This window comes from Amblyomma americanum, chromosome 1 (assembly GCF_052857255.1).
Source record: "Amblyomma americanum isolate KBUSLIRL-KWMA chromosome 1, ASM5285725v1, whole genome shotgun sequence".
NCBI classification, from domain to species: domain Eukaryota; kingdom Metazoa; phylum Arthropoda; class Arachnida; order Ixodida; family Ixodidae; genus Amblyomma; species Amblyomma americanum.
Genome location: NC_135497.1, coordinates 146,922,701 through 146,945,745, shown reverse-complemented (window position 1 = coordinate 146,945,745; position 23,045 = coordinate 146,922,701). Strand labels below are relative to the sequence as shown.

The 23,045-nt window shown below is 49.5% G+C and overlaps 1 protein-coding gene, 1 long non-coding RNA gene and 1 pseudogene across 14 annotated transcripts in view; 1 reads left to right on the top strand and 2 right to left on the bottom strand.

Moving 5' to 3' along the window:
* Window positions 1–17,851, top strand: part of LOC144113855 (uncharacterized) — a 19,219-nt gene extending 1,368 nt beyond the window's left edge. For 3 of the 13 annotated variants that reach the window (XM_077647211.1, XM_077647210.1, XM_077647209.1), the window contains exons 2-5: window positions 11,503–11,568; window positions 11,791–11,923; window positions 13,157–13,359; window positions 13,907–17,851. In XM_077647211.1, the coding sequence (XP_077503337.1) occupies window positions 11,557–11,568; window positions 11,791–11,923; window positions 13,157–13,359; window positions 13,907–13,924 (366 nt within the window). In that variant the 5' untranslated portion in view covers window positions 11,503–11,556 and the 3' untranslated portion in view covers window positions 13,925–17,851. Of the gene's footprint in view, window positions 1–10,025; window positions 10,337–10,448; window positions 10,708–11,502; window positions 11,569–11,790; window positions 12,197–13,156; window positions 13,360–13,906 lie in introns of those variants that run through there. The other 10 variants (XM_077647202.1, XM_077647203.1, XM_077647201.1 and 7 more) reach the window with 8 other exon arrangements.
* Window positions 14,918–17,048, bottom strand: LOC144114200 (uncharacterized; annotated as a pseudogene).
* Window positions 17,135–23,045, bottom strand: LOC144113860 (uncharacterized). The gene is made up of 2 exons (XR_013310892.1): window positions 19,179–23,045; window positions 17,135–17,770 (listed from the first exon to the last, which is right to left on the bottom strand). It is a non-coding gene; the product is annotated as an uncharacterized LOC144113860 (long non-coding RNA).

The following is a 23,045-nucleotide window of genomic DNA, read 5'->3' as shown; positions in this document are numbered from 1 at the left end:
TCTTCAAGTGTATGGTCATACATTAGCAAAAGAATGCTCAGCCGCTGAGGTGGCAGCAGCTTGTTTAGGCATGCTCTTGTAGCTGAACTGTTTTGTTTCTGATGTGAGAAACTGATATATTTACCTAATTCATTCCACCATGCGGGTGTAATTGAGAGTGCAGCCTGCGTGTGTATGTATGAGCTGGAACGAAGAGGACAGAGTGGGGTCTGAAAGGAAGTTTTTAGGCTGGCACATTTTTATCTTTTTTTGTTGTTGTTTCTCTGACCTCTAGCTTTGTGCAGGCCGGCTTTTTCTGCTGTTCCATGCTTTGCGTTAGTTTCTGTAGCCATATGATCTGCTTGTAGCGCTGCTAAGACGTGGTGCATTTCGAAATCATATGGACGATATGGAGCCACCATTGATGCTCGTTTCACAGTGTATTGCAAATCTTCTACGGCGCTCTTAATTTTGTTATCCGCTATGAGCACTGCCTGTATGACCGCACTTGCGCAGCGTGAGCATTTAGTTCAAGAATCATATCAAGTACTTGGGGCCTTCCGTCTTTCGAATTCGGCCTGTCAGTGACATATGAAGGAGGGTTTGGATCCCTTGCTGTGGCGTGCACTGAGTGTGGCGTACGGGAGAATTTTTGTGTGCCTGAGTGGCATCTCCGAGACGAAAGAACTGAACATAACAATCGCGCTAGAATGCTCGCGGACGCAGTAAACTGAGTTGAGCTCCTGCTTTTTACATAATGCTAGATACATATTTGATCACATACCTTCACCCAATTATTGATGCCCTGCTGCAATAAATTTCGCTAAAAAAAAATCGGCCAACGCTTCTACTGAAAAAGCAAAAGGAGGACACGGACAGGATTCTGTTCTTTCTGCTTATCACTCATGGCCAAAATAGGAAATAAAAAAAAGGAGAGGAGATCGTTACCCGAGAAGGACGTACTACATGCAGACTAGTTTGCGTGCTGGTATAAATCGTGCGGACCGCTGATGAATCCGCTGGCTTCGCTCGATTGATATAGCGCAGTTCTTGGTCGAACGTAGCGAAATCTATGTGGCCTCGACAATCTCCGTTGTGATCCGTGCATCGTTCCTGCTGATTACTACGCAATCGCCTGACAATGGCTCTAGTTCGTAGTTCCTACAATTCGAGATATCCCCCAGGCTGCAGCGTCATTTCGTCTGTTTATTTCTGTGGCTGTTCATTAATACGGATCACCAACTTGGTCCGCCTGGAGCAGCTGAAGCTTTTCGCCATTGACCGAATACCCTGCGCTAAGCTGCCGTTTATTTTGAGCCTCTGGGGCGTTCTGCGGCTCTCGCTTCTGTCTCGGCAGGAAGGCCGCCAAGAAACTTCGTCGTTATTTGTCCTTCCACTCTGGGAAGCGGCTGCAAGCGCTGACTTGCCTGCATTCTAATACAGCCCCGTTTCGAGTTTCAGTGCCGTTTGAACGGCAGCAATTTCTGCTAATCCAGTGTTACCGATTTTTCGCTGCTGAATTTGCTCTCTGCAAGCATAATTGGCATGCTTCATTGTCATTCACTGAGTGACCGGGGTCGAGGGGTTCGTGCTTAATGTGAGCGTGAACAGCCGCAGTGGGCGCGGGAGTCGGGGGCAAGGGTGTTTCCTGCACCCCCTCCAGCATTCTCCTGTGTTCTCTTCCTTGCCCCCCCCCCCCCCCCCCCCCCCCATGCGTTTTGGAGAGCCCTGGTCCGGTGGGTGTAGATGGGCGACTATCTTATCGAGTGTAAGATGCCGCCCCCGTTTTTATGAGACCGGCTGATGCAGCAGCATGGTGATGGCGGCGGTGTTCCGCGCCATGCTGCAGGAGGCCGCGCACGTTTTTTCTGGGCCGCCCGGCAACAGCTAGCGTTGGCGCCCGTGCGGGCGCGGCTCCGCAGGACGCTCTGGCGACCATGCTAGGCGACCGCAAGTGTCGAGCAGCTGCAGTGACACATGTTCGTCCGCTTCTTAGCAGTTCACTTGCGGCGGGCACGATATGCCGTCTGAGAATGCCCCCCCCCCCCCCCCCCCCCCAAAAGGCGGCGGGGTGCCATTGTTAGATGCACCCCGTGCTGCTTCGATCGTGCGCCGGGCGAGACGCGTTGCCCTTTCACACACGGTGTGACCGGTGCGTTGCGATTTTCTTGGTTCCGCTGGCAACAGCATTCCCGAGGCCAGCATTGAACCGACCCCCCCCCCCCCCCCCTTTTTTTTTAGAAGCCCTCGGCTTGCTCGCAGATTGTCAGCTAGCTGAGCGAGTTTTTATTCGTGTCTATATGCGCGTATTGTGCATTCCATGAACGTGTGATCGTTCGAGGGCCGGACGCTTTGAAACACAGGCGGTGTTGCTATAAGTAGTGGAAAATGTGATGGTACTTTCTCATGGGAGTGGTTGGGGCCGTGTTGAAATGACGTATTCGGCTTTGGTTTCGGTAAGATTAGCGCGAAGATGGCTCTTTTCATGGCCGTGTATTCGCGCTGTTCGATTGTGTCGAACTTTCGTCTACAGAATTGTGCGTGCGGACGGTTAATCCGCATACACAGGACAGCGGTGCTGTTAGTCATTGCGATCACAGCGTATAAGCTATAGGCATATAAAGGTAGTGCGTAGGCTTCAGCTCACAACTCGGGAGCTTTTCTGGAACAGCGGCATTCGAATTGATGTTACGAGTACCCGCGCTCCTCCCTCCGTATCGCCGCCCCCTTTCCGCCAGTAAGTCCTCTCCGCACCGGAATTTGAAGCTCGCTTGCAGCACTGAGCATGCCGCCTGCAAAACCGTACATGCAGACTAGAAATTCACAAGAAGCATGCAGTGTGTCTGTTGACGTGGCGTCGCTTCGCCCCACACCGCGGGCACTTTTCGCGGCTTCCTCGGAGAGCACACATCCCCCGGTCGATAGCTGCAGCCGCCGCCGCGTGGCTTGTCCAGCCGGGGCCTGCTCGGCGCTCGAAAGAGGAAGCAGGCGGCGTCCTTGGCCAGATGATCTGCCGCACGCGCGCCGCGGCCTCCCACCTGGCCTCGGGGAGGGAGCTGCCGCCATCTTTGGAAGCGCTGCTCTGCCCTGGCAGCAGCGGCGCCCGGCCTTTCGTCAGCTGCGCGAGCCGCCGCGGCGCGGGAATGAATCTCATCGGAAAGTATTTGTGTGACCAGTCGCCAGCAGTCTTTCAAATGCGAACTTTGTATTTTTTTTATTTTGCGTAGGATCAGATTGGAATTTTTCCCCGTGTGAACACTACGTGAAGACGTTGAGCGTTGTATTCCGAGTCTAATATGCGGATGATTAGCCGGAGAACAGACGGTTGAGATCACATCGATTTACATAGTCAGGCCACGGTATCGCTTACGCAAAAGCCACGCTTCTCGAAGGCTCATTTTACGAGTTCTGTTTAGCTTCTTGGTTTCATTAAAATACTCGACACATGGGCTATGAAGGACGCGGTAGTGGAGGGCTCCGATTAATTTACAACCACCTGGTGGTTCTGTAACGTGCGTTGACCATTGCACAGCACACGACGTTTTTGTACTTGGCCTCGGCCCGAAATACAGCCGCGGCGGCCTGGATCGAACCAGCAACCTTTGGATGAGCTGCCGAACGTCAGAGCCACTGCGGCGGGTCACCTGATTTCATTAATGTGTGGCGGCCTTGTAGGGCAGCTTGGAAATCTCGGAGCGGAAGGCCAGCCACACCGCGCTGGATTCGTGCTCGGTCGGAATAGCGTACAGTGCTCGCACACTCGCGAACGTGCACAGCTGATTATGCTTGCGTCATTTACAAGTGGCCTAGGGCTCGAAAGAGTATCGTGCATGCACTTTCGTATGGATAGTGGTTTACATTTAGTGCCTTTAAATGCTATATCCAGTTGAGGAGGCAGTGGCAAATGTAATGGGGTGTTGCAGATGATTGCGTCCTGCATCTTCTAGGCTACCTTTAGAGGGTTGCCGCGTCCAAATTGAGTTCAGTCATTTGCCGCAGATTAGCGCGCTATTCAAGCGCTCTAGACCAGTGTGTGAACGTCTGTGCCTATTAAAAACTGCACTGTTGTTTACTACAGCGCTCTCCAATGAGCGTACGAGTCTTACTAGCAAACTGAGTAAAGCTGGGTCTAGAGCAAATACTTGACCGGACTGAACGCCCCTGGCAGGGGACAAACAATGCGCCACAAAGCCCGTGGGGTGGAGCTGCGGTGCGCATTGTGTGCTTCTTGTCCGTCATTCCGCGACGAGACCAGCGGCCACCAACGAGTGCTGGGCTTCGCGTTTGACTGTCGCCGACACAAGGCGCCACTGCGCTGCAGGTGGCTAATTGTGCTGTTGCGTCGCACTGAAAATGGGGTGTTCAGAGCGGCGGTTTGGTTCGCGGTCCCCTTATTGAACGTGATGGGCCGGAAAGCGGCTCCGGGTCTGGCGGCTGCAGCCCGAGCAGGAAACCAGTTTGCGCTCAGGGTAGCAGCTGGGGAAGAGGCCCTCGACGGGGCGCCATGCTGGCCCCGGAGGCGCGCTTCTGACGTCAGGTTGCCATGGCGACCGGTCCTGGCAGGAATCCCCGCCTGAGACTTGCGATGACTCCTTCTTGGGCCACAATCGATTGGCGAGTTTGGCCGCGCAGCAGGGGCGCCCTTTGCTCGGCGCGACAGGGGCGCACTGACCCCCCCGACGGTTGGCCGCCGATCGGAGTGTGCTATCGCGAGCTGGCCGCCGCGATAACCGGTGGTGACAGCGCCCGAGGCAACAAAGAAAACAGGAAAGGGTGTGTGCAGCTGCGCTGTGTCCCACGGCCGACCGACGGCAGACTCCAAGAATTCCCAGCGCGTCGGCCCGGATCAATACGCGGGTTGGCACAGCTGTCTGCTGTGGCAGCACAGCGCAGTTCGCAGACAGTATCTGCACGGCGAAGCTCGCGTCAAATCAGGCCTCCGTGGCGCTAATTAACCAGAGACGAGGTGGCATTTCTTGATGAGCCTTGACCGCATCTGCCAGCGCATGCACAGGTCGTGCCTGCTATCACGTGCGCCTTGCTTGCAAGTGATGGAACATGACTAACAGTGCTCCTGTCGCCCCCACTTCATCTTGAATGTCGTCTTTTCGCGCTGCGGACATTGGCGTTGGCTGCTTGTATTGCAGCTCATAGTGAAGGGGCGAGTGAGGTTACTACTCTGCCTGAGGTCTCTACGTGCCAGGTGTTGATTAGTGATTGGATAATGACTTTCACGGGTCAAAGCTACGCCGCGGGTGGGCTATGAGGCTCGCCGTAGTGGAGGAAACACGGCTGCCTTGAAGGCGGCGGTGATGGAGGACCCTGGTTTTAATTTCGACCACCTGGGGTTCTCACCGTGCGCCGAGACACTCGGGAGTTTCTGCATTTCGCCTTCATCGACCGCGCCACCTTGTGCCTTCGCTGCGGGTTAAGATTTTACAATAGCTTATTGTTGTCATCTGAACCCGTCGAGATAACATGGTAGCCGCTCCATCAGTGGTAAGGCATCCGAGTGGCCAAGATACGGAGCCCGGCTTGCGAACCTTCAAAGTTACGTCTGTCTAACCTCCGCTTGCGCGTTGATTAAACAGCCTCGTTTAAACGGCTCCAGCACCCATCTCAGCGCAGCACAGATTGAACCTGCCGTTGCGAGTTTGCCGAACCGTACATCGCGCTTCATATGCTAATAGTTCACCGCGCATGATCACCGTTTTTTATCGCTTAACGCGTGTCTCAGCGACTCTATAAGTCCACCAGGCTTCAGACTACGCACCCTTAAACACCATCTCTCGATCCATATGCACTGCCTCGTGCGTGTTTACTTCAGGTTGATCTTCCTGACGACACTGTTGCTGCATCTCTAAGCTAAAACATCCGTCGCCGCAGTGTATCAGGCAATAATAATTGGTTTTGGGGGGAAAGGAAATGGCGCAGTATCTGTCTCATATATCTTTGGACACCTGAAGCGCGCCGTAAGGGAAGGGATAAAGGAGAGAGTGAAAGAAGAAAGGAATAAAGAGGTGCCGTAGTGGAGGGCTCCGGAATAATTTCGACCACCTGGGGATCTTTAACGTGCACTGACATCGCACAGCACACGGGCACCTTAGCGTTTTTCCTCCATAAAAACGTAGCCGCCGCGGTCGGGTTCGAACCCGGGAACTCCGGCTCAGTATAGTCGAGCGCCCTAACCACTGAGCCACCGCGGCGGGTCAGTGTATTAGGCACCGGTCTCATTTTCTTGACGTGGTGACTTATTATATCTGTGAAACCATTGTTGTCCAGTGTCCCGCAGAGATAGCCTTGAGTAGATATGTTGAAAAGAGCGATCGCTTTTCTCGGCCACATAGCAGCCGAGCTGGTTTGCTCCCAGTCATTTGCTAATGCGCAAAAAGTGTTGGCTTCCTGTGGCATAGACATCCGTTGCTTTGATAACCTTTTCTCGGTGATCGCGAGCTTCCGGGGAGGCACCCCTTCAGGATGCAAATACGAGGAAATGGGTTATGGTTTATGGGGGTTTAACGTCCTTAAGCGACTCAGGCTATGAGGGGCGCCGTAGTGAAGGGCTCCGGGAATTTTGACCACCTGGGGTTCTTTAACGTGCACTGACATCGCACAGTACACAAATACGAGGAAATATATCAGTGTGCACTGGCGACGGCATACTTTCCGGCCTGGTTAATTGCACGACGGCGGCCAGCCGAACGTTGGTCATATAACGTTGCCGACGCATGCACAAGTGCCACGCCATGCTGGGGGCTGATGGCTCCCCTAATATCCATAGAGGCTGGGTGCGCTTATTTTCTCCAATATTATTTCCTGCTGAAGACGTGAACTTGCGCTACCACACCCTTGTGGAGAGCTGCGCATGGCAGTCTCCCGTTGGGCGTCCTAACCGTCGGAGGGAGAGTTCCGCCGATCTTGGAGAGACTTGGAACACTCACGCATAACGAGCCATACGGCGTGGGTCTAACATTTATGCACCCACTGTGCAGCCAGTTCTTTCCGCTCCCTAAACTCGGGAATGTTACCAGACAATAGGAATGCAAAGGTACTTGGCTCTGCATGCCACGTGTACGTCTCCCGCTGCGTGGACACAGGAGGTAAAATTGACTGAAATGTCATGAAAGCTGCTTCGCCACTCCGATCGTCTGTTTCTTAGCATATTATATGCTGAGGCTGTCGCCTCGTAGTTATGCATTACCGCTGCAAAGGTTTGCACTGAACGATGCGTATTACACTCGGTGACAGCCGGAGCACGGGTCGCCGCACCCGCTATTAGCACGTGAGTGCGCTGCCTGAGCTTGCGCTTTAATGGCTGCTTTCACTGTTGAACTTGGTTTGCAAGCCGCCCTGATTGCGTAGTGGTTTTGGCGCTCGGCCGCTGAGCCGAAAGATGGGTTCGGTGCCTGCCGCGGCGGTCGCATTTCGATGGAGGCGAAATGCCAGAGGCCCGTGTACAGTGCGATGTCGGTGCTGGTTAAAAAAACCCAGATGGTCGAAATTATCCTCAGCCCTCCACTGCAGCGTCGCTCATGCCCTGAGTCGCTTTGGGACGTTAAACCGATACACCATCACTGGCAACTGGTCGCCATGCCTAGAGTACAGCGTCGCTGAAGGCTAAGGTGTGCTACGCGGTAGCCCAGCGGTACCCATCCGTTTTAGTCTGATTAGTGCGGCGTGGCGGGGCGAATCTAACGGCTAAAAACAGCAACAGACATAGCACGGAGGCAGGCGACAGCACAGGGCGGTACTTGCAACTGAAAATTTATTGACAAGCATCTTGTTTTTCAGCGAGACTTTTACAGCATATGGTGCTGCCACATTCTTCGCCACTCTAGCTCGCCCAGTTGAGCGTTGTGGACAATGCTTAGCCGCGAGATGGCGTTTTTAATGCTCCGCCCGTTGTAAAGGGTATGACCACGGCATCGTCATCATCAGCAGCATAGTTCGCCTCGATGCGCACGCTCCCCCCCGCGCGCATCGTGGCACCCTATCTGCGCAGCCAGTTTTGTTGTGTGGTGATATAAAAATTACGGGTGATTGGTCAGCATGGCTCCGCTCTCGCTTGATTTCTGCGACTTATACCCCTGTCAGACGGGCATTTCAAAGGCCCTCCCATAGTCTATCGACTCAAAGGCGATCGAGCGCTGCTACACAGGCAGTTTCAATGGCCGTCGAGTCAGTCTGTCGAGTCAACGGAGCAGCGCGGAACTCCATCGAGATTTCGAGGGCCTTCGAGCGCTGCCCAAGCAGTGTTGCCAGATAGCGCGGAGTGGCATAGCCAAAGTATACAAAAAATGTAGCCCAAAAATAGCCAGCCATGCAACTAGGCCAAGACAGTTAAGAGCCAAAAAATAGCCAAAGTTGTGGTTACAAAATTGCCATCACATCAGCCATTGGAAAGTGATACGAACCTTTTATTTATTTCCAATTTAAACTTCAAACACAGATAAACCAAACAGATCAGGTGACACAGCAGAAAGCGAAGCACATCACATATGCGCGAGCTGATATCCTTCAATAACACCACTAACAATAACACTTCAATAACATCCCCCAGAGTGGGTATGTGCCATCTTTTGATAGGCTAACAACAACATCACTAATCGTACGTGACTTCGCTCTTCAATTTTTCTAAGAAGAATATGCTTGGCTCAAAATTTCTGCAGTACCGAGTATACTCCTTTAAACTACATCGCACGTGGTTCTGAAGTACGCGCTTATCTGCCCGGCGTTTGACACTGGCACCATCACCACCACCGACAAGTAAAGAAAGAGCGTTGGTACAGCGTTGGGGGCTGGGGGGGGGGGGGGGGGTGCGGCCTCGTCAGGTGGCCAGAAATTCAGCATTGCGGTCTCCCCTCTTGTGTTCAGAGCATGGGTGCGAACACGATGTGCAATGTTTATTATAAGTCTTCAAACCCAACCAGGCAGGCAAATATATCAAAATGCTCAGTTTTCAATGAGTTGTTATGAGCATGTAAGTTACAGATGCCGGTATTAAGCGAGTACCTTCCACAATAGACCATTTAGAAAATTCAGTCTGGCAACTTGGCAGTCATCATGGATGGATGGATGGATACGGCTGAACCCTTTGCATCGGGCGGTGGCTCAAGCCACCTAGCCATGCCTTGTGAAATTTTACTCCTGTCTTGATTTTAGCCACCAATCAGATAACCTTCGCTTGGTTACTTCTAACCTCTTAAAATCCACTTTCCCTAAACCCCAATGCCTTGGGTAAGTCAGCCCCGCTGCTTTCCACTGTAGGGTGAAGCCCTTTACAGAAAAGTATCATCAGCAACTTCCGTCGGCGCCGTCGCCACATTTTGGGCACCTAGAAGACGCACAGGGGCTCTACTCAGCCATTGCACCAGTTTCCACCTTGTTGCGTCTACAATACCTTGGTTGCATTTGTGAAAGCGATGGCGGAAAATTTGCAGTGGTCGAAGGACCTGACCGTCATCCCGGGCGGATTTTCGGAAAGGCTTTTGGACTCCTATTGTGATGCCCACGATGTGCGCGGTCCGTCCGGCCGCACCTCTCAGCGAAGCTACAAGCTGGTATGCGAGACTTACTGCGATCCGTCGACAGGGCGCGTTGCCGTGTCATCCTGCAGGTGCAGTATTAGTGCCTCTCTTGCGGACTTGCAAAGATTCGCGTTCTCGGTGCTTCTGCTGCGTCCGTGCATACCACTGAAGTGCGTCCGCGCTGCACGTCAGTGGCAGAGAACGCGTTTAAATTTAGTTGCTAACCGCAGCATATACAGTATTGTGCGTTTTTATCGCTGACACTTTCAAAAATTTCCCCGCCTCAACCGCTGGCTCGTTTGCGGTGAAACTGCACGCAGAGCTTGCGTATTATGGTAACTTTTGTATCGTAGCAAGTTTGACAATGGTACTTACTTAGTTCAGGCGCACATGATGCGAAAACGTAAGCGTCTACGAGAGATCGGCAAACCAAAACCCGCAGACGACGCTTTCTCACTGAGAACCGGCAGTGGCGCCATCTGTTTTGGGCAGTGGAAACCGTCACGACAAGGCCGCCGAAGCGAGCATTGCAAACAATATTCTTTAAAAGGTAAAGCCTCGTTAAATCATTTGTTCTGATATTTTTCCGCTTAATTAGTCGAAAATGTTGTAAGCGCTTCAGTAGAAGCAGACGAAACGACAGGAACGGCATATTCAAACGGCCCGCGCTCCTTGCAACGCTCTCCTCGACGGCCTTGTCGCGACGCTTTGCGCTACCGCAAACAGATGGCGCCACTGCCGCCCTTCAGCGAAAAAGCGTCGTGTGCGGGTTTTGGTTGCCGATCTCTACGTAGACGATTATGTTTTCGCATCATGCACGGCTCAACTAAGTAAGTACCGTTGTCAAACTTCCTACGATACAAAAGTGACCATAATACGCAAGCTCTGTGTGCAGTTTCACCGCAAACGAGCCAGCGGATGAGGCGGGGAAATTTTTGAAAGTGTCAGCGATAAAAACGCACAATACTGTATGTCTCCTCACTAGGAAAAATATAAGCGCAGCGTGTTTAACTTTTTTTTAATCCACAGACTTGAACTCGGGCGTCATGTTGGGCGAACATGCGATGCGAGCGCGACCTCGTACTTAATGTTGATGTGTTGATGTTCGTGTTGAGTCGTGTTGATGTTTGCACGCTGGTCTAGAGAGCTCAGAATCGGTGCGCTACACAAGTAGCCAGAAATCTTACCGCAGCTGCTTTGTGTGAGAACTTCACTTTTGTTTTTATGCTTTGTTTGGCTATGCTGCAGCGATTGCGTGCTGGGATTACCCGTGAAAACGCCTGTTTTTAAATTTCTCATCTCTTGCTTCGTGGGCCTCGGTTCGGGCGCTCCAGACAAGCCTGCGTCTGTACAGTGTTCTGCGCCAATGACTGAAGCGTGTTGCGTGGCTGTTCTCTTGGAACAAGCGTGTAGAGGAAGCAAAAGGGAAGCGACGCGAGCACGCCGGTGCCGTGTGTTCGGTAACTCAAGACGCCTCGCCTATCTGCGCCGCTCGTCGGTCACGGAAGGCGCGCTGCAGCATCATAAACCTCTAGCCGCTTTGCCCTTTGAGATATATATATATATATATATATATATATATATATATATATATATATATATATATATATATATATATATATATATATATATATATATATATATATATATATATATATCTTTGACTCCGCACATCCTTTAGAATTAGTTTTCCTTTGTCGAGAATCACTTCTGTGGTGAACCTGCACGCTCAGAGCATGTTTCATGCTGTCTGGCGAACGAGGCTCTCGCCACAAACGTATATTGACATTGCTGCCATACAAGAGTAGCAGGAGCACCATAGGATACTAGTACATGAAAAAAAAAAACTATATTGTGAGCTCCACGTGTCATCGTAATGCAGTTTCAAGCGAATGTAATTGTTTGGCGTGTCTATAGTTCACCAAATAGGTTGCATGGAGCTGTAGTGGTCAAAAATTCCTCTAAATGGTTGACATGAAATTTTTCCTTTTTGCAGGCCTGATGAGGTGCATGTCAGTGCACTTGTTTTCGGAGCCAGAAGAACACATCAATGCCCTATGAGGTGTGCCTTACTTTGAAAAGCTGTGGATCAGTGGCGTCTGCAAGATGCGATTGCCCAGCTGGTGCCTGTGGAGTGTGTAGCCACATTGCAGCCGCATTAAAGCTAGTGTTGCTACTTAAGAGCAATGGCTGTAAGGAACCTCCACCAGAAGTAGCGTGCACCGAGCTGCCACAGCAGTGGAGGCGCCCTCGTAGCAGCCCACTTACACCGCTACCTTTGCAGTTTGTGGACTGGAGGAGTGTGCGACAAGGTGGCCTCTCAAAGCCGATCACCACCAGGTTTTATGATGCAAGACAGCACGCCCAGCCATTTGAGGACCTCTCTTCAAGAATAAGGACACTTGGGGCAAGCATTGGTGAGCTGTGTCCTTCGCCATTTTCAAGACACCTTGAAAGCACTCAACTCGTTGAAACGGCTTCAAAAATTGGGCCAACACCAGTCGGCAGTGCTTTGCAGTATTTGATGCCTCTCGTGCCGCATGGATTTCAAGTTATGTGGCACCAGAAATAGTGTGCACAAATGCTGGCACTGCAGAAATGCCGACTCCACCACGACTGTTTATGAGTCGTGTCGCAAGTGGCAAATACAAGATGGGGATTTCTCTGCCGCTGAAGCAGCCATCCTTAAGGTATGTGCACGTTTTACCTGGAGGCTGAAGATACCGAGTAAATGGCCTGCTGATCCATCTTTTGCATGACTCAATGAGTCCGAAGACGCTCTAGGTGGCATTCCCTCAATGTCATCGCGAGAAGTGGCAGATGGAAGACAGTTAACAATGACTTAATCGGATTGGCCGCGTTGCAATGAAAATTGGTCGATACCATCGGCTTGTGTGTGTGTGTGTGTGGGGGGGGGGGTCATTTGAGGGGAAGTGCTGCTTTTTTTCTTGAGTTATATCCGACTATAGTGTGGCTTCCGTGTCGTGCTGTTTCTTTCATACCTTCCATGTTGAAAACCTAGCTGCCCCAAACCGCACAGCAGTCTGTTTCGTAAGTGCTGAAAGAAATAAAAATAGATGGTCACCTATGAATGACAAAAGAACACAAAAAGCAACAACTACCAGCTGGTAGTTTAAGTAGCAGGTGTCCATTATAACGATTTCATTATTTCAGTTGCAGAACAGTAACCTTGACTTCGAGCATCATTATAGTCACTCAGATATTGAACGAATTGTTTATACAGGCTACTGCCTCGGTGGCGAGAAAAAGTTTCGTGTGTGATTGCTAGACCACTTTGCGTAATATGGGCCTGAAAAAGTTGTCTTTTTTTTTAGAGAAATTTTTAAGCTATCTGCACAAAATGGTAGAGCCATAGCAAACAGCACTGCCAATATAATATACTTTAAAAGAGTTAGATGTTTGGCTAGTTGGATTTGTGAAAAATTATACACATCTTTAGCGCAAAAAGGACAGGGACCAAAGAAAAGAGACAAACGCGAGTGGTCGTGTTTATCTCTGTTCTATGCGTCCCTGTCCTGGTTGCGCTAAAAATATGCATAATTTGGCAATATAAGTAAGTCTGAGGCGAGAGGTTACACAGGTGAACAGCTGTCATATCAGTAACTACATAAAATATGTTTTCTTTCCAGGGTTTGCAAGTATCCAGCCAGGAGGCCATCAACCACGAAAAGAACACGAGGCAGCAGTCTGGCAACGAGATGTGGAAGAGAGCCCACGTCCATCGATTGACTGCTTCATCATTTGGGGTTGCGGTCAAGCGCCCTACGTGGACAGAGAAAGGCCTGCAGAACGTGACCGCAGACAAAGACCTTTCCCGTGTCAGGGCTGTTCAGTAAGTGAGGTCTTATTTTACTAAGTACGGAAAATGAATTTCAAACAACACATGGCGTCATGGGTAGTGGTGAGAAGCCTCCTATGTGGACGTCGAATAGCTCAACAGGTGACCACAAGCGGTAAATTTAATCACTATTTGAAAGACCAAAGGTCAAAATTTTGCCCCCTCAGAAATTGAAGAATGAATATCAACAAGTGTGGAGCATATGACATGGCATGCAGAACGTTGCCTGGAGAGCTTACCATAATTTCAGCAAAATATGTGGACGTCTGAAAAAAAGAAAACGTTGCCTTTATAGACCTTTTCAAAAAGAGGTCAAATGGTGTCACCACATTTGCTTCTTTGCTGTGTATATGCACCAAGTCAGGTTCAGAACAGTATGTGTTCTTTCCTTTATCTTCATTTTTTGATTAGCCGACTGCCCTACAATACAATGCGAACGGTTCTTTATTTGCTGTAGACCAGGCGAGCACACCCAACTCTGCTCTAAGTGAAAGTTCCTCTTGAGATGAAGGTGCCTGCCTTTTTTATGCTGTTATTGCAGGTACAGCATTACGAATGAGCAGCCGGCTGTGCAGCGGTACGTGGCTGTGATGAAAGCCAGGGACCATGATGTCGAGGCCCTTCGGAGCGGATTGGTTGTGGACCCTTCGTGTCCATGGCTGGGAGCTTCACCGGACAGTCTAATCTTCAACCCGTGCGAAACTCCTTCACATGGCCTTCTTGAGGTGAAGTGCCCATACAGTTTGAAGGGAAAAACTCCCGACGATATGGGGGATGGGCACTGCCTCAAGAAGGACAGCATGGGTGCGTTTAGGCTGGACCGTGGCCATGATTACTACTATCAGGTCCTTGGCCGGATGGCTTTATCTGGTATATCCTGGACCGATTTTTTTTCTTTTTCTGATCGGCCCCTGATCATTGACCGTGTCAAGTTTTCTGCTGAAGATTGGGCTGTTGCAAGACAGAAACTTGACAATTTCTTTTTTACTGTGCTGTTGCCATATATAGCCTCGAAACGCCCTTAAAGATGCACTAAAAAGAAATCTGAACTTGTCTTTTTACCGCGGGAACTCTATCTACACGTTCCGGGCATTCTTAGAAGATTCGAATTATTATCCTTTGCGGCCGATTGCCCTAATTAAATCGGATGAAACGTCCCGGCTCCCGTCTTTTTTTTAACTGAACGCGGTAGGTAGGTGGAGTCAACCAACTCGTGGAGTGCCTTTAAGCCAGTCCAGTGGTGGCTTCACTTTCATTTAGTTTTTTTAGGTTTCTGTGAATAAACAGATTCAGTCACAGGCAATATAACCACAAATTAGGCCCACGGAAATAAAAATATATGTGGGCTCTTTGAATTATGTATCACTCCACCGACGGCAGAGCGGCAAGCCGCCACGGGACTGGTTGATGCGTTGGTTGACTCCTCCTACCTACCGCGTTGTTAAAAAAAAAAAGGCGGGAGCTGGGACGTTTATCCCGATTTAATCAGGGCAATCGGCCGCCCAGGATAATAATTCGAAGTTTCTAAGAATGCCCGGAACGTGTAGAGTTCCTGCGGTAAAAAGACGAGTTCAGATTCCTCTTTAGTACACCTTTAAGAATGCCTTGTGCCTGTAAACCAACGATTCTGCTCTCAATATTGTTAAAAAGACGACAATGAAAAAGCGGGCAGTGGCACGGGACTGAGTGATGGCACTTACAACACAGCCATTAAAATTGTATTTCGCCTGCCATCATGTCGTACTGTTATTTGGCTTGCCTGCCCGTATCAATATCATTAAAGGAAGGTAGACTCCAAATTTTTTAAATTTTTTACCCCTCTGTCATGTGTGAGTTAAGTATAGCTCCTGTGAGACATGAAAACTTCATCATAATTTCTTCGTCATCTTCATTCACTGTAGCACTAAAGGCAGCCTGCCTCAACAGCCAGAAATAGTTGGAAAATACCGCATGGTCTGTATTTACTAGTGTGTTACGAACCATGAAGAAAGCCTAGAAACTAAAGTTTGTGTCTGTACTCCTTTGGGGCATCATGTCTTACGTGGCAGGGAATAGAATAGTTTTTGTTATGTAAAGGAGATGATAAGCATGTCACAATATTTAATGAACACTGGAAAATACATACAAATATTTAATAAACTGGAAAATGCACGGGAATCACTACAAATATTCAATGGTGCCCCGTGCGTGCACAAATACTTGTTCTGTCGGTTTGATGGATATCCAGCAACCAGTTTGGAGTGTACAAGTCACTGCTGACATTCATTCCTCTCTTTATGGCAGATGTGACTTCCACCTTCATATGCCTGTCTTTACAACCTTACTCCTTCAATTTATTCTTGCTTATTGTTGTGCTGTTATGTCGTAAAGCTGCTAGTGTGCCAAATTGGGTTTTTCACACCAGACTTCCTTAGTGTGCTTCTCTGGTAGCCAAGCAACAAGGGATGAAGGAGACCACTCAGACCTTGTTGCTTTACCTGAGAGAATAACGAAGTCGAGCACTGACATTGATATTGCTCAGTTCTTCGTCAAGTCGTAATGTGTATTGGGTGCATGGTGCATTTACTGATAACTCAATTTTCTGGCGTGCACATTGTATTCTGTATATCGCATCCTGTAGTCTTTGTCTTCCTCTTTCATGTCTGTGTAAATAAAGAATGTCATGGTTGTGTGGAAATGGGTAATGGGCTGTACAGCTACCCTATTCACAAAGTCCATTGTCAGTTTTCAAGCATCACTTATTTGCTGTCACATACTACATAACATCAAGGCTTAGAAAATGGAGAGAAAAGCTTGCCTTTTATTATGGCAGGAGCAGATTTGTCAAACATTTACACATCAGGTAGTTGCACCAGCGGAGACTGGTAGTTTGTATAGCACATACAATCCACATTTCATTTATGATGGGGCCCAGAGAAAGCGGTACCAGCCTATCGAAGATATGAGAACTTTTGATGCGCTGTGTTCGTCGCTCAACATGTATCCGCAGGGATGCTATTTCTTCCGTTTCTTTTATCTCCTCTTCACTGAACTGACCTCTTCTGAGGAAAGGCGGGTTATTCAAAGCCACGTTGATTGTCTCGAGCATTTCTTCAATCTTGAAACCTTTGTCTCCCATGACATACCATCATTGAAAGGAAGGGCCAAGAAACCACTCTTGCTCACACATTCTTTGTCAGAAATAGATCCTAAAAACAAATTGGAGACAAAGGTCACTGTACCATCGGGCGAGATGCCAATCAGTCCTTTGAAGGTGTTCGCTGATTTGTACGATGAGAATGTTGCCGACTGCAGTGTAAGTGAGCTGGCTGCCTGACATATAATTTCTGTTGCATCCAGTATGACTCGAGTCGCAGAATACTTTCCTTGGACGGAAAGTGGCATTTCCTTTTGAACATGTTCCTTTGACATCCACAGAGGTATCTGTGTTAGTTTAGTGAAAGCAACTGGCCCAGGTAATACAGATTCTTGATACTGTGGCAGTTGACACACAGAACCTGTCAGCAAGGTCCTTTTCGAAAAGCCTAAGGTGCATTCTTACAAGAAAAAGGAAAAACTTTTTCCACTGCCAGGCTTCTTGGCCTACCTGCCTGCGATGGGTGTGCTTGTAATGAAGATTTGAGTCTGATGTTTTCTCCCTGTTCCCCTGGATTACAAAAAACAAATTGTTTTAAACATTCCATACGATGGCAGACAGCTATAAAATCTCATGTCATCATCACTGTGCTTTAATCGGTCAATAGAAACTCTCTTCCAGCTTTCTTTTCAAGCTTCTCTGCTGTTGCTTTGGTGAGTTCCAGTTCTCTGCTGGTACGAAACAGCACTTCTTTTACTGATTTTATTTCTTCTTCCTTTTCTTTTGCTTTTTGTTTAGCTCTTTGAAGTTCGACATGAGCCTGTCGGAGTTGTTCTTCGATAACTCAGCTCGTTTTTCACTGTTGTGATTGCCTCAGATCTTGTGCTTCTTTTTGTCCGGTGCAATCCCGTGTACATTGAGGCGGCTGTGATTTCAAGGAGCTGAAGTCCATTTCAGCATCCAGACATGCTGTTGGTACATGAGGCATTCCAGAAAGTTCACAAATGTCGTCTGCTCGCATTCCACTGGCTGTTGTCACTTCTCCATTCACAGCAACATTCTGCACGCAACGCTCTTTCGGTGGCTTCCTTTTGCACCTTTCTTTGCTTGTGTGCGAAACTAAATATGCTTGGCACTGCATCATCCTTGAGGCGCCTTGTGCCGGTAGCACAGTTTGCATAAAAGTCACCATCGGCGAAGTGCTTTGAGCACACCTTTGTGTGCTTGTTTATGCGGAACTCCTTGCCCTCGTCTCTCCTTATTGCGGCAATCCATTTTCTTTTTTTTTTCAAACCAGGATTTGTGGGGAACCAACCCTAGAAAAGAGACCTGCAAGAGTACAGCCCACTTAGTAATTGGTCAAGGTGCAGATGTAAAAGCATCAATAAACATGCACTTTGAAAAATCGTATCAGATGTCTTCTTGTGTATTCATCAAGGTGAAGAAATGAAAAATGAACATTTTCACCTCTTCAGTACATAGAGTTGGACAAAATAATGTGGACCATGCTTGTGCGATCAAGCTCGTCTAAGCACCATTTAGCAATACTAATGTAGTGTCTCATACTTCTGCAAGTGTCACGTCCACTTGCACATAGAGGAAGAAAACCTTCGCATGTTCATTAATAAATGTGGAGTTGAAGCCACAGAGTGTGGCCCATAATATTTTGTCTGCGAATGTGCTTCAGTCTGGCAGAGAGCTCCGGGGATGCGTATGCACAGGAAAAGTTTATCCGTCGCGCGGTAGCAGAGTTAGGTGCCTAAGCGCACCCGTGTACCGTTAGTTACTGCTAAGCTAGTGGGACGACTTTGAACACACTAATAAGGCTGAGCTCTATGCACACGAAATTTCGAGCGAAGGCCCTAGCGATGAACGGCGCTGTCGCGCTATTTCGCCCGTAGCCCAGAAATGCATGCCGCTTATGCTTTGTTTAAGGCTTCCAGTTTGTGCGCTCCTCCCCATGATCTGTCGTCGCCTCAGCAAGCGGACCGGACTGGGTCAGCGCAGTTGCCGTAGAGAAAATATTCCTTTTGCCGTGACTGTGAGGCAGAGCTGCAAAACTTAGCTTAACTTAGTAAATCAATGCACTGCCGTTAAAGGAAGGCTAACAACACTTGGAGCGGACTAGACTACGAGCAGGCGCACTGCAGGGCGAAATGCGCGTCGATCCGGGTACGGGCGTTCGATCAGCAGATGCGGTGCGCCTAGCCGTCGGTGCAAAATCACTCGCGGTTTGCTCACTTCAGATCAAGGCGACAGATTACGGGAGTGTTTGCTAAGCCGGAGTGCGCAGGCACTGACCCAACGAAAACACCGCTGCAGCTGCTGCACTCCGCTTATGTCGGCGTCGTTTGCTGCAGGTTCGCAACGGAGAGAACGACGGCGCTCCTCGCCGCGCCACATCGTCGTGCTTTTTCTCGCGCTCAAAGAACTCACTATGAATGGTTGAGACGCGGATGCTAGCGAATGTAAAAGAAGTGCGTATGAGCAACGTTTTGATTTTCTGTCGGGCCGAAACAGTCTCCAGCATCGGAAACGATGCATCTGCTCGAGTGCACCGCAGGTAGCACCTTTATATTTGTGCTCACTAAACAGCGGAAAGGCTACACGGTAGAAGGAACTTTTCGCTGCTCTTGCAATACTTACACCATTTATTTTAACGTGAAAACGAACAGGTCACGGACGAGAAGGAACAAGCATGCAGCTGTTTCATGCGCTCCGTGCTCTGGATACACACCTTGTTTCCGTGCGCGTCTCTTACGCAGCGCTGGCTGCAGAAGGGCACACAGCAGCATGCCGGCATCGCGACTGTAGCTTGGAGCAGAGAGCCAATGTCAAGGAAGATGTCTAGGACACAGAAACAAGAAAATTGCGCTTCTTGTGGCTACGCTGGGCGCCGTACCTTTCAATGCGGCCCGAGCGCAGTACAGCAGGCGTAAGCCCAAGTAATGGCGAAGGCACCGCAGTTCGCGCGCCACATGCCAGATGGCGCTAAATTTGACACGAAATTGACAAGCAAATATCTGGACAGCAGTAAGGGGGCAAATCAGCAATTATTGGTTAAGAAAAAGGAACAGAGAGAGCTTTGCGGAAAACAGGGATGCTGACGAAATCGGCACTGGGAACATACCGGACCTTTAAACAGGAAATTGTCAAAGAAAATACCTATGATAATTGTAGGGGAAGCTCTTTGTTGTTTGAGGCCAGGACTGGAGTTTTGCGGACTAAGACGTATAGAGTCAGGTACCAGGAGATAAGACACTTTGTGCATTGCGTGCGGAGAGGAGGAGGAAACGGCTGAACAATGATACTTTTCTGTAAAGGGCTTCACGTACCCTACAGTGGAAAGCAGCGGGGCTGACTTACCCAAGGCATTGGGGTTTAGGGATAGTGAAGGGAAAGTGGATTTTAAGAGGTTAGAAGTAACCAAGCGAAGGTTATCTGATTGGTGGCTAAAAGCAAGACAGGAGTAAAATTCCACAAGACATGGCTAGGTGGCTTGAGCCACCGCCCGATGTAAAGGGTTCAGCCGTATCCATCCATCCATCCATCCATCCATCCATCCATCCATCCATCCATCCATCCATCCATCCATCCATCCATCCATCCATCCATCCATCCATCCATCCATCCATCCATCCATCCATCCATCCATCCAATGGAGAAAGCGAACTAGAAAATTGACAGGCAAATATGTGGACAGCAGTAAGGGGGCAAATCAGCAATTATCGGTTAAGAAAAAGGTTAAAGAAACAGAGCTTTGCGGAAAACAGGGATGCTGACGAAATCGGCACTAGGAACATACCGGACCTTTAAACAGGAAATTGTCAAAGAAAATACCTATGATAATTGTAGGGGAAGCTCTTTGTTGTTTGAGGCTAGGACTGGAGTTTTGCGGACTAAGACGTATGGAGTCAGGTACCAGGAGATAAGACACTTTGTGCATTGCGTGCGGAGAGGAGGAAGAAACGGCTGAACAATTGATACTTTTCTGTAAAGGGCTTCACCCTACAGTGGAAAGCAGCGGGGCTGACTTACCCAAGGCATTGGGGTTTAGGGATAGTGAAGGGAAAGTGGATTTTAAGAGGTTAGAAGTAACCAAGCGAAGGTTATCTGATTGGTGGCTAAAAGCAAGACAGGAGTAAAATTCCACAAGACATGGCTAGGTGGCTTGAGCCACCGCCCGATGTAAAGGGTTCAGCTGTATCCATCCATCCATCCATCCATCCATCCATCCATCCATCCATCCATCCATCCATCCATCCATCCATCCATCCATCCATCCATCCATCCATCCATCCAATGGAGAAAGCGAACTAGAAAATTGACAGGCAAATATCTGGACAGCAGTAAGGGGGCAAATCAGCAATTATCGGTTAAGAAAAAGGTTAAAGAAACAGAGCTTTGCGGAAAACAGGGATGCTGACGAAATCGGCACTGGGAACATACCGGACCTTTAAACAGGAAATTGTCAAAGAAAATACCTATGATAATTGTAGGGGAAGCTCTTTGTTGTTTGAGGCCAGGACTGGAGTTTTGCGGACTAAGACGTATGGAGTCAGGTACCAGGAGATAAGACACTTTGTGCATTGCGTGCGGAGAGGAGGAGGAAACGGCTGAACAATTGATACTTTTCTGTAAAGGGCTTCACCCTACAGTGGAAATCAGCGGGGCTGACTTACCCAAGACATTGGGGTTTAGGGATAGTGAAGGGAAAGTGGATTTTAAGAGGTTAGAAGTAACCAAGCGAAGGTTATCTGATTGGTGGCTTGAGCAAGACAGCAAGACAGGAGTAAAATTCCACAAGACATGGCTAGGTGGCTTGAGCCACCGCCCGATGTAAAGGGTTCAGGCGTATCCATCCATCCATCCATCCATCCATCCATCCATCCATCCATCCATCCATCCATCCATCCATCCATCCATCCATCCATCCATCCATCCATCCACGAAACTCTTGGTTCTCTGGGAATGGCACCACCACTTCTCGAGACGATAAAGAGGTTGTACAGGGAAAACGTAGTCACAGCCGTTTTTGGCAATGTGCATTCGGAACGGGTCTACGTACACAGGGGGCTTCGGCATGGATGCCCATTGTCTCCCCTCCTCTACCTCCTGTATGTGTCCGGACTGGAAAAGGCACTCCTGCAGGCAAACCTGGGATTCGGCCTTAAGCACAGCACCACAGGAATTGACAACTCCAGCCGACTGCCGGGTCTTGCCTTTGCTGATGATTTGGTAATTATGGGAGAAAACACGGAGGATGTCCAAAAAATGCTAGACATTTGTGCCGCGTAGCTGCGAAGCCTTGGCATCAAGTTCAACCAGCGAAAATGCCAGGTTGTTCAGCTGGCAGGCGAGGCGACTGATCAGCTATCGCTGATGTTGAATGAAGAGACCCTGACAGTCGACAGATCGTATAAATACCTGGGCATAAATTTGTGTGCTGAGACTGACATGTTCAGACTGCACGAGGCCAAGGTCCGTCAATCTGCACTTCGAGCGCAATGCATCCTCCGACGTCGGTGCCTGTGGGGGTGCCACCAGTACACCATAGTCCGCGACCTCTGGAAGCTCGCGCACGTGCCAGGACTCACATTCGCCAACGCGGTGGTCTGCCTCCCATCAGCCACCGGAAATTGGTTAGAGCGCAGACAAACAGAGGTCGGCCGCACTGCAGTCGGATGTCATGGACGGGTGGCCAATGCAGCCATTCAAGGCGACCTGGGATGGTCTAGTTTTGAGGCAATGGAGGCTTGCAGCAAGCTGGAGTACCGCGGTCGACTGCAGTTCATGAGCCGCAACCGATGGGCAAGGCGGGTCTTTGAATACCTCGCTGCGACATGCCTACGCACTACATAGGTGAAGCGCCTTCACAAGATAGAAGGCAAGTATGGACTTTTCCAGACATCCATAAGTGCCGAATCGGCAACGCATGGAAACAGGATGCAAGGAGACGGGTCCAGGAAAAAGAGAATCGCCAATGGCTGCAGGCGCTCGCGGAAAAACCGACACTGGCTGTGTACCGCGAGTGCAAAAACAGCATCGGACCCGAAAAGATTTTTGACAACGGCCTGGGTAGCGCATTGCTGTGTGAGGCCCGTGCCGGAGCGCTGCGAACACTGGTGTACCGCCGTCGCTTCGATGCAACATCTGAAGCACAGGCAGCAATATGCCGAGCGTGTGGCGACGCGGAGGAGACCATCGAGCACCTGGTGATGTCGTGCCAGACTCCATCCGATGCCGACAGAGGGCACCACATTCCCACAGGCGCTCGTGTTTCACGGTCCTGCAGTGGACGACGAAGGAGACAGCTCCAAGGTCAAGAGCGAGGGGGTGCTGCGAACCAAGCGTCGACTAACACTTTGGTGGAGCACTGTGTATAAAAGCGCGAAACCGCAGAGTCGGAAGTGAACGAGGCCGATGAGCGAACCCCCCACCTCCTGACTTTAGCCCTTGCGTGTTTTTGTTTTTTCTTCTTTTTTCCTTTTTGTGCGTTTTATCTTTCTGTCTTTGTGCGCTTCCATCTTGTTTTTTTGTTTTTTGTTTTTGGTCCGGGTGCCCAACCTAGTGGTGCCCACCCGTTACAAAGGGCAAGGCCTCA